This window comes from Falco rusticolus, chromosome 12, assembly GCF_015220075.1.
Source record: "Falco rusticolus isolate bFalRus1 chromosome 12, bFalRus1.pri, whole genome shotgun sequence".
Taxonomy (NCBI): domain Eukaryota; kingdom Metazoa; phylum Chordata; class Aves; order Falconiformes; family Falconidae; genus Falco; species Falco rusticolus.
Genome location: NC_051198.1, coordinates 11,102,330 through 11,113,672, shown reverse-complemented (window position 1 = coordinate 11,113,672; position 11,343 = coordinate 11,102,330). Strand labels below are relative to the sequence as shown.

Genomic DNA, 11,343 nt, shown 5'->3' with positions numbered 1-11,343 from the left:
CCGCGGCGCGTTCTGCCGGGCTCCGCTGCCGCCGGCCGCCCCTCGACCCCCGCGGAGCCGCAGCGGAGCGCGGGGGCTGCGGGAGGACCCGGCGGGAGGAGCCCCCGCACCCACCCGGCCCGGCCCGGCCCGCTCGGCTGGCGGCGCCTGCGCACGGCCAGGGCCGCCCCCGCCCGCCGGCGCCTGCGCGCCTCCCGCTTCCTGCCGCGGCCGCCGCCGCGCTGCCCAGGTGCGTGGGGCCGGCGCCGGGCCGGGGGGCCAAGCCGCTCCTGCCGCCGGGCCCCTCCTGCCGGCCGGGCCCGCCCCGGGCCGTGCCGGACGCAGCCGGGCCCGCCGGGGATGGGCCCGCGGCGGGGGGGGCTCCTCGCCGTGCGGGCTGGGGCGGCGCGGGCGCGGCGGCTGAGGGGGCGCGGGCGGCGGCGCGTGCCCGCGCGTGTCCGTGTCCGTGTCCCGCCCCCTCCCCCCGGGGGGCCGCGCTGTCACGCGTGGCGCGGCCCGCAGCTGGCGGGACGCGGCCGCCGCACGGTAGGAGCCGCTAACGGCGGCGGGCGGGCGGTGCCGGCCGTGCCTGGCTGCGGGGCGGGCCCTGGGCCGGCGGCGGGCGCGGGGGGCCCTGACCGGCGCCGGAGGGAGCCGGCCCGGGCACGGAGCCGCCGCCTCACCTGGTGCGGCCTCTCAGGAGGGCGCCGCTGCGCCTGGACGTGCCCGAGTTCAGCCGGCGGAAGGGCTGCCCGGCGAGCGCCGGCTGGAGGTGGAGGGGAGCCGTCGCGCACCTGAACGTTCTCCTTCCGTAACGCTCTGACAGAGCTCGGTGGGGGCGGGTTGGCTCTGGCGGGCGGTTGCCCCGCGCCCTGTGGGGGGGTGACGCGGTATTTACTGCTCGTAGCTGCACAGGGAGCCCCGGCCCTCGCCAGCATCAGTGGAACCTGGCAGGTGTTTTCCGCTCGGATTCGGAGCGAGCCTTTGGCCGGCGTGGGTGGGCTCTGGGCCGGCCGCTGCGTGCCGGGCGCTCAGCCTTCGTGTCGCTGGGTTTTCATGTGTGTGCTTCAGTGGCGCGGCTGAAGTACGCGCAGGTGTGGTTGCTCAGAGCTTGTGTTTCCCAGACGCAGAGGGAGTGTGTGGAAGGTGGACAAGGGGTCTGTGGCTCTAAAGGCTGGGGGAAAATTAAAACTTACCTGGGGAGGAAAAAGAGCGATGAGCTGTGCTGTCATACGGCACTCCTGTGCGGTGCGGGTGACGAGCAGAGTAGAGCTCTGGGGTGATAGCCAAGGGGCCATAGTGTTGTCAGTCGTTGCGTTTCTCTCTGCTCTCATGTAAAGGTGTTTTGAAGCGATGTGCCTGTGCATTATGGACAGGCAGCGCCTCCTCAGTTCTTTGTAACCTGGAAAAGCCAGAAGATGCCTTTGGAGGTGTCAGGCGAGGGCTATATGCGTTTCTGTATGTGGCTCTTCCACTGCTGCTGATCTGTCACCAGAGAGATGCACAGTGAAAAATACTACAATGCAAAGTACCAAAGAGCAGGGAGCATGCTTAGTACTACAGACATTGTGATGCTTTAGTTTCATCGGTACTGAATCATTAAGGTATATTTAGAACCATAATACAGTTACAGTATTAATGCCACCCTTTACTACTGTCTAATCTGGGGGCCGTTTAAAAAAAAAAAATTAAATCACTTCACTTGACTTTAGATTTGTTGGGTTTGACCATGAGTGAGGAAGCAGCTGTGAGCACTTGAGAGCACAAGTGGAGCGGTGCAGCTGTTGAAAGATGACGTCTTACATCATACTCCTTAGTTGCTTGCTTTTTCTGTTTTGCCCGAGATCCTAGTTTCAGCATTGCTGCATTCGGGATTTGGGGTTGGGTTTTCTTGCTTTTTGGGTTTCTTTTTGCTGAGCATGGTTGACTTAACTTTGTGATTTTTAGTTATTTTTCCTATCTGTTCTGCGTTGAACTGCTACACTTTGTTTAAATGTGGTTTGCTAAGGTTAAGTTGTCTGCGGAGTGTTTGCTCACACTGATAGCGTGCTTTTGGTAGTGCTTTGTTGCTACCCCCTGTTGGAGCAGGAGCTCCACTGTTTGATCTGTAGCGTTTTGCCTGGTGGGGACACACGCAGGCGTTTGGCTTCTGCCTTGTATACCAGGCTGTCGCACGTAAGGCTTGCCGGGTTTTAGCGCGCTTATTTGTCCAGCACTTAAAGGAAGGGCAGTGGGATCTGGAGGTCGTAGCTGAGTGATGTCAACTGCTGCCGTGTTCCAGCCTCTCTCAGATTTGTGATGGGTGGAAATTCCTACTTGTGATAGGCTCATCTCCTTCTGTCCATCTCAACACCTTGTCCATTGAAGGTGTTGAGAAGGTGGCCGGGTTTGTGCCCAAGCTTTGGGAGTGCGGTCAAGGGTCTTGATTAGGGACAATCCTTATTCTGTTTTATGTACAAGGAGACAGTGAGATGACTCCTTTATCTCTTGTGTGTGGTTTGGTGTTTTATTTCTTTAAACAGGGGCTCCAATGTATTTTTCTTGGCTAAGAGTTAGCACCTGAAGTTGCCTGTGGGTGCTCTTTTTACAATTAACCATTCTGTTCCCTGAAATACTAATGGATGTACCCGGAACTGCTTAGCTAAGACAAGTCTGAGCAAGGCTGTCATCACGATACCGTAATCTATAGATTTCATCTGCATATTTTCATTTGATTTCCAAAGCTTTGTACTATATACTAATATTTACATTCTGATTTTAGAGTTGCTACACAAATTTACAATAAAACTGGAATTTAACCAGTCATGGAGCTGGCTCACAGTTTGTTACTGAATGAGGAAGCATTAGCTCAAATCACAGAAGCAAAGAGACCGGTCTTTATCTTTGAGTGGTTAAGATTTTTGGATAAAGTGCTGGTAGCTGCTAACAAGGTAATTTTATGGTTTTTTGCCTTTCTTTCTAAAACATTTGTATTAATTTCATGCTAGAGAAAGTTGACAGCTAGTAGGCGGTCAGTATAACTCTGTTATATAATAGATAGCTTGGTTTGAGTTCTTCATTGTTGTAAATATTTGGAAGACAAAACCTTCCCTCCCAGAGTAGGGATTCTTGATGGTAAAGAGGATTAAAAGATGTTCTAGGCAGGTATTACTGTATTTTTAGTAAGTATTTTTTCAAAGCAAAAAATCAATAAGGTAACAGCTAATTCTGAGCATTTAGCATGTCTCTGCTGTTACAGAATGTATCCCACGTCTCTGCGAGACAAGCAGTTTGCTGAATGACATACAAGTGGGAGTGGTGTAAGGTTTACTTCAGTCTCTTGTAGGTATTTCTGGGTGTTGAAGGCAAGACGCAAGATCAAATGACTTTTCTTATTTTATATATTTTTGGTCCGTTAACAGACAGATGTCAAGGAAAAACAGAAGAAACTTGTAGAACAGCTAACGGGACTCATCAGCAGTTCCCCTGGGCCACCTACACGAAAACTACTAGCAAAAAACCTTGCTGCTCTCTACAGCATTGGAGACACGTTTACTGTTTTTCAGACGCTTGACAAGTGTAATGATATCATCAAGAGCAAGGATGATACTGCGGCCTACCTGCCCACAAAACTGTATGTTGAATATCGTTAGAGAAATGGGAATGTTTTTTAAGCAAAGTGATCCTGGATGTTGCAGAAAAGTCTGCCTGTATATGTGCATGTTATGTTTACTTATATTTTGCATGCTTATTTGGAGTTCATATGTGCTTGATACAGCAGAGGAAAGAGCAGAATTGAGATTGTGAAGGGCAGGACTCAAAGGTGACATATACATGGATATCTGAAAGTGAGAAGCTTTTCTGTAAGCAAGGGACTATCTTATGCTTTTTTGCATGCTTATGTCAATGAAAAGGTAACAGTTGATGAAGTGGTGCAATGAAGAAATTCCACCAGTGGGGTTAGTGCTGATTGTGCTCAGGTACCCCATTTAAGATGGAACCTCTAGATTGTCAAACAAGAGCATTATCTTTGCCTAGAGGATTGTAACCAACAGTTCAGGTTCTTTTTTCCCAGCAGATGTTGCCTATTTATATTCCCCTGCTGTGATATATTGCACAAGTCTCTCTGAGAGAGTCTGTATACTTGGATGTTTGTGCGTATGTATGTGCGATCCAGTTTGTCTTTATTTATAGGAGCAATCTCACTGGTAGGAATTTGGTTAATGCCAAAACCAGCTTCCCCTGGAAGTGTTTTTAGTACTTTCCCATATATACTGCTTTGTGTGCTCACAGTGTCTAGTGAACCCCGGTTTGGGCTTGCCTTCAGGTGTTATCATAACAATGGGATTTAACAAGATCTGAAATAGTCACCGTTTGGGCAGATACTGTCCTCCTTTTATTTGAATCTTTGAGGAACTTGTATAAGTGGGAAAGGTTTTATACGATAACATGCTCTGAAACTTATGCTACCCACTCAAAGTGGTAGTCCAGAAGGTTTTTCCTGTATGCCTTCAAACTTCGGTTTTTGATGTTTGTGTAGGGGACGTGCCCGTTAAGGGGTAGGCTGTAATGGGTTTCTAACAAATAGCTTTGCTAAAAAGTTGTTTACCCAAGAATTTCAGGTTTAAAAAAAGCCTTTGTTGCTTTGTAATGAAAAAGCACACGTTTTCAGGAGCAGCTTCTGTGACTGTCCTGGAGCAGTTTGTGTCTGTAACTGCAGTATGGCTTTACTTAAACATTCCTCATCTCAAATGGCAGAGCAAGGAAAATGGGTATATAACTGTATATGGATCCAGTGATTTTTACAGTGCCTACAAACTTTGTTGTGTTATGCGATAATTTATGCATTTTAAGTTCTTAGGCTTGACACCTTCCCCCCCCCCCCCCCCCATCATTCAGTATCTACAGAAATGATATATTAAGGGTATTTTAAAGGGTAGGGGTTATCTTGCAGGTGCTTGGAAAAGGAACGGTTTATTGAAACACAAAACCCTAATCTTGCAGAGATTTCGGCATATACTTGTCTTCTCCAGAATTTTTCACTATGTGTGTAGGTCCTGTAATAATACCCAATCAAATACATCTGTGTTCTTAGAAGCTATAAATCTTCTGTTACTTCTTTTGCAAACAAAAAAAAAATATTAAATGCACAGCGTTAAACATCCAGTATAACTAGTGGATAATAATAAATAGATTATTATTCATCAATGATGATTAAAACATACATTTCTATTTAATTATTTGTCTCCGTGTAGATGATAGAGAAGAAGAGTATGCCAATTAATGTCTCTTTTTTTCATAGGGCTGCGGTGGCATGTGTTGGAGCATTTTATGAAAAAATGGGTAGAATGCTGGGAAGTTCTTTTCCGGAAACAGTGAATAATCTTTTGAAGTCTCTGAAAAGTGCAGAGGTAAGTTCAGATTATTTTATATATGTGGTTTTGATTCCATTTAAACTGCAACCTGCTTCGTCCAAAAGTGTTTGCCAAAATGGCTGGATTGTTTGCCGTGTACCTAGAAAAATGCTAATCGCTTACATAGTTAATGTCAAGGTAAACATGTGTATGTATTTTTAGTGCAGAGAGTTGAGAGTTTTGTCACATGAATATTACGGTAGTTGCTTTGTAGTGGCATCAGTGATTAAAATTGCAAAATGGTTGTATGTACCACTTCTAACTACAGCATTAGAATTTCTGCTGGTGTACCCTGAATAAACATTCAGTTGTTTAAAAACAAATACCTAAGTTTTGCAACAAAGATGTTACTTTGTATCTTTGACCTTTGATGTTACTGTCCATCTTTATGAAGCAGGATACAGTGTGGGTTTTTTTGTTGTTAGTTTGGGTTGGTTTTTTTGTTTGTTTGGGTTGGTTTTGGGTTTTTTTTGTGTGCTGTAAACTCTTAATTACCTGCCTTTGTGCAGGTGTAGTAGGAAGCTGTTGACTATTTGGGTTTCCTGTTCTCTCATATCAACTGTGTTTTCCTTTTTTCCCTGGGGCTGCAGCAGGTAAATGGTGGGGCAGGACAGGAGTATCTTGGCTGGGCCCAGTTTTATTGGATTCCCTTGTTCATCTTAATTTATGTGACAGCTGAGGTGGTTTTAGTAAAGCTGTGTATAGTGCTTAATGCTATCTAAAACAAGCTAGGTATCGGTTGTGTATGACTTCAGGGAACTACATTACCAATGTTTCCAAAAGTACTCCTGCACAGAAGCAGGAAAATGCAGAATTATGCACCTGGGTCTTGACAGAAGTGCTGTGACCACATTTTTGCATAAACATTTTTTTGTGTGTCTGTGCAGTCTCAGGGCCGCAGTGAGATTCTGATGAGTTTACAGAAAGTCCTAAATGGGCTTGGAGGAGCAGCAGCTTCTTGTCACCGTGACATTTATAAGAATGCCCGATCTCTGTTGACGGACAGATCTATGGCTGTACGATGTGCAGTGGCTAAGGTGGGTGTGTTTCTCACCAGTTTTAGAAATTCTTGTGCTGTGACTGTGTAGTACCTGCAGTTGAACTGTGACCTGTTGTTTATTACAGGAAATTTGATAATTACTTGGGCAAGGTGAGTCCTAATTCACACTGAAGGCTGAGACATTTGACTTATTTTTTTGTAAACAGAGGTACTGTAGTACTGTCTTCCCCAAACATATAAACAAATATGAGGTAGAATATATTAGCTGTTAGCTTCAGTGAGAAAGGTTTTTGATAACATAGTTCTTTTGGTGTCCTTTTCTCTTTTATTTAAAAATTTTCTTTAAGTAGTTACCTATTCCATGAGTCTTCTGATTGTTTACTCAGCTAAGTTACTGAGTAAATGGGAGAGTGTGTATGTGCGTGTGTGTAAATTTATTCTTAAAATATTAAAGTATTTGCTGAATAACCTGACAGTTACAGTGATACTTAGATAAAAGGTCAGGATGGTCTCCATTGGTTCTCAGCAAGTCTTTTTTTATTTTTTTTTTCCTACAGTGTCTGCTGGAATTACAGAATGAAGCAGTGTTTATGTGGACTGCTGAACTAGAGAATGTTGCAACACTGTGCTTTAAAGCTCTGGAAAACTCGAACTATGGTGTGCGAGTTGCAGTGTCAAAGCTTTTGGGAACAGTCATGGCTACAGCACTGATACCAAAACAAGCTACAGGTACAAGTCTTTCTGGATTCCATTTCCAGTTGGACAAACTGCACCTTCAGTTACGTGACAGTGTTGCATGCTACGTCGTTATTCTGGTAGATGGAGGCTTTTAGGTAGATTGTTTGGTTTTATGAACGGTAAACTAAAAAGAATAAAAAGTGCAGAATCCCTGTTGTAGTAATACAGAGAAAGAGAGAGCAAACTATTAAAATCACCTAGGAAAAGTAGGTTATTTTTTAAGCATGAAAACAAGCTGTTGCCTGAAATGTTGGCTGGATCTGTGTTTGCAAGACAGTTGAATTGCTGAGCCTGGTTTCAAGATCATTGCTTGTATTGTTGGGAACTTCGGGATTAAATGGTTACTTGTCTTTTCGCAAAAGTGATGCGACAGAATGTGAAGAGAGCCACGCTTGAGGAGGTCTTGGAGCTCATGGCCACAGGATTTCTGCGAGGAGGATCTGGTTTCCTAAAGAGTGGTGGAGAGATGTTAAAAGTTGGAGTATCTGTCAATAGGGAAGTGCGAGTTGGTGTTACCCAGGTTTGTCATAAGCTTTAATTTTTAAAAATATTAATAAAGTGACATTTATACATAAATGTAACCCTTTTGTAGGAAAAATGCACGCTTCTGTTCTTTGCTTGTAAATTAACTCACAAGTCTAGTTTGACTTGCCTGTTTTGTGAGATGTACATGCCATGTCATTCACCTAAGCTACTTTCTTTTATTATTATGTGCAGTGATGATAGATTAAGATACTTGCTAAGGAAAGTTTGTTTGATCAGTGTATATTAGGTGGGATTAATTTGCAAAAGTATTTGAAAACTTAGTACGTTTAGACTTTAGCTCCATATTTAAATTTAATTTCTTTCTAGAGAGGATGCAGTGTTGTCCTTTTGTGTTTGCTGGCTCTCTTTTTCAGCTGCTGGGTAAAGTTTGCAGCCCTGATTTGTTAAACTGTTGCTTCTCTCCATATGTCTGTCTTGAGTAGGTGAAATCCGCTGAATGTGAAAGCTCCACCTGTGAAAGGTGGAGCTTCAGAAAGGTAACAGCAGCATCTTTTCAAATTCAGGCATTCTGACTCTGACATATATTTCAATATGCTGCAATAACTTGCCAGAATCCAGAGTTTTTTGACTGTAGGGTATTTTGTGAAACTCTTTATTTTTCTCAGCCTTTTTCAAGTGAACTCGGCAAAAATGCCCAGCTTTCATTGTGAATTAGAACACATTCGTGTTGCTGCTGATATTGACATTATGCACTTAAATTTTTTAGAAAGAAACATACTTAGAGCAATGAACTGGTTTGTCTTGCTGTCATCCAAAGTGTCTTTTGCAGTTCACAGTGTATGTTGCAGTATAGGTGCTACACTTGGCACTGGCAACAGTTTAGCTTCAGTGACGAAAACCTGGCTAATGGATTGATTCCTCCTCCTTAGCCTCATTAGGGTTGCTTATTACTAGCTGATATTGCTACTGTACTGCTTTATGCATGAGTATAACTGTAGTCTTTAGTCTTTGGTGACTGAATTTAGTCTTTCGTTTCTGTTTTAATTGGATCTGTACCTAATTTCTGCATTTGCAGGCCTACGTTGTCTTTGTTACAACATTAGGAGGTCAGTGGTTGGAACGCAACTTTGCTACATTTTTGTCGCATGTACTTGACCTGGTCTCCCATCCCCGTGCTACTCAGACCCATGTGGATGCAGTTTACTCTCGAAGATGTGTGTCCTTTATCCTGAGAGCCACTGTGGGCAGCTTACTTGGGGAGAAAGCACAGATCGCAGCTGCCAAAGATATATGTCAAGCTATTGGCAAACAAATGAAGGCAGTGGGTGAGAACCATTTTTCTGTATTTGAGACCAATGGAAAGTTACTGTCATTATACTGGATCAGCCCTTTTCCAGCTTTCTTCTACCGTGAGGAGTAATTTTGTTGTGGTGGTAAAAGATGATTCAGCTGCTTTCTGTTTGAAATATGATATCCAAAATGTAGGTTCTACCTGAAAAGTGATTGTGTACAACTGGCTTGTTTTGACATTGCATTTGCTTGGAACGAAAATGGGGAAAACGGTGTGTGTTTGCAGTCTATCTTGGGATAGGTTGTATTGAAAGTTGCAGAGTTCTTCACTACCAGTGTTGAAGATCTTGTATGTCAGTATCTTGTAGGTCCTTGTATCCCCCCTGTACTAATACCCAGTTGGATTTTGCAGGCGACAAATAAAGGTGTAATGTGAAAACTGGAATTAGAGAAGATAAATATGACCCCTTTGCAGAATATGTAATCACTAAGAGGACTGACAAAACTGTGTTGGCATTTGTTTCTTATGAAATGAGTTAGTTGGAGCTAGAGATTGAGAAAGTAAACTGGAATTTCACAACAATGCATTTACCAAACAGCTTTTTCTTCCTCTTTGCTGCTGCTGCCATCTAATTTGAGTTTTAAGTAATGTTTAACATACGGAAATGGAATTGATTTTGAAACTTTTGCAGGTTCTTCTCATAACTTTTTTTTGATAGGGTAGGTCTGTTTTGATAGGGTAGATATAGAACCTTAAAAGGGTTCTGATAACAGTAAGTATTACTTCCAGGAAAAAAAATTGTAGTAGACATATAAACATTAAGCGGATACTAAAGTCCTTTCTCTTTGAAGTGACATTTACTTTTTCTGGGATATTGTATAGGAGAAAGAATCTACAGTGAGATCTAGGAACTTAATTGGATATCTTTAAGATGATTAGAGGTTGTGATTAATTATTTACTGGGTTTGGTTGTTTTTTGTTTGTTTTTAGTTTTATTCCATAGATGTACATGCAAATTTGTATGCAGAACCTAGATATGTCAAGATTTTACTTTTAGTTACTGGGCATACATACAATCCACACATGCTGTATATGTGTATACTTGCTTTTGCTGTGTTGTATTATCAATCCTACCTCTTAGCACACTGCTGTCCGTAGTAACTGCTGGGCATCTGTTTTTTCATGGCCTTTGGATGATAGTGTTTGGCTGATACTTGTAAAACTCTTTCTTTTCAAAATGTGTTTGCTTTGCGAGTTCCTACTATGGCCAAACATGGGCTTTTGTTTTAATGTAAGATTGATGTCAAAACTAAACTGTCTTTCTATCCTGTATATGTTCAGGTGTGATTCAAATGGTAGTTAAGCAGGATACTTCTGTTTTCTTTTCTGCAGAAGCAGTAGTGAATGATGCTAACAGTGAAAATAAATCAGGAGCTGCTGATGTTGCTGCAAGCCAGCATGTAATGGTGTGTGCCCTCCAGGAACTGGGTAGCCTCGTTCAGAGTCTAAATGCCACTGCATCTCCTCTTATACAAGAACCCTCTATTGGTATGCAAATAAATTTAAATTGTTTAAATTAGACATTTGAGCAATGATTATGAAATATTATTAAACCTAGTTAAATAAAAAATTAATATGTAAGATAAGTTGATGAAACTGGCACTTCCTGTAGTACTTCCCAGGTAGCTATATTTGTCCAGCTCGTTGTGTTCAGTACTCTAGCTTGAACTAAAGTTTGACAAAGTATTAATTGTTTTGATCGAAGACTGTCTGAAGCTCTTTTTTTAGGCTGATGAAAGCTGTAAAGTTGTGATTTTTGCATTGATTTGGTTCTGACAATAGTTTTATAGGAAATACCTTGGTTTTCTATATGAGGTCTGAAGTATTTGCTCCTGGAAAATTGTATTGCCTTCAGATATCAAATTTCTGTGGGGAGCTTAAGAGTATTTTGTCAAGATGAAGCTGTGGATAGTCCCATTTTAAAAAGCTGGTTATTGGGGTTAAGTTGACTAGGGTTTGTTGGGATTTTCTTCTTGTTTAACATCTGAATCCATGTTTGTAGTGTAGTGTTGCCGTTTTAAGTTTTTTTTCAGTTTGGATGCCTATGGTTTTTTTACAGTAGAGGTGCAGGCTCCTTTAGACGTTTAGTTATGTGGATTGTTGTCTTGATGCATATGACATTCTTCTCATACTGATTTTGCCCCAGCTATGGGATAGGGGAGACTCTGCTGGTGTCTATTCCTTCTGGCTGCTGTGCTCTGTAAGAACAGAGGGGACTGTATCTCAGTGGTGTTTCTGCTAGCTGCTATGAAGTAAGCAGGTAGAAGTTGTTCACTAGTTACAAAGAAAGCAAGAGATAAGGCAGCAGTGGGAGCTTCAGAGTAGGAGTTTGCAAAGTTAGAGATCTGGACGAAGGAAGGTGGTGTGGAAACAAGTTGGACTGAAGAGCTCACGGT

The 11,343-nt window shown here is 43.2% G+C and overlaps 1 protein-coding gene across 3 annotated transcripts in view; it reads left to right on the top strand.

Moving 5' to 3' along the window:
• Positions 1-178: 178 nt before the first annotated feature.
• HEATR5B (HEAT repeat containing 5B) overlaps positions 179-11,343 on the top strand; it is a 59,204-nt gene continuing 48,039 nt past the window's right edge. For all 3 annotated transcript variants that reach the window (XM_037405415.1, XM_037405416.1, XM_037405417.1), the window contains exons 1-9: positions 179-229; positions 2,741-2,909; positions 3,381-3,592; positions 5,261-5,369; positions 6,260-6,409; positions 6,930-7,101; positions 7,473-7,630; positions 8,672-8,921; positions 10,280-10,435. In XM_037405415.1, coding sequence (XP_037261312.1) covers positions 2,784-2,909; positions 3,381-3,592; positions 5,261-5,369; positions 6,260-6,409; positions 6,930-7,101; positions 7,473-7,630; positions 8,672-8,921; positions 10,280-10,435 — 1,333 coding nt within the window. In that variant the 5' untranslated portion in view covers positions 179-229; positions 2,741-2,783. The remainder of the gene's footprint in view (positions 230-2,740; positions 2,910-3,380; positions 3,593-5,260; positions 5,370-6,259; positions 6,410-6,929; positions 7,102-7,472; positions 7,631-8,671; positions 8,922-10,279; positions 10,436-11,343) is intronic.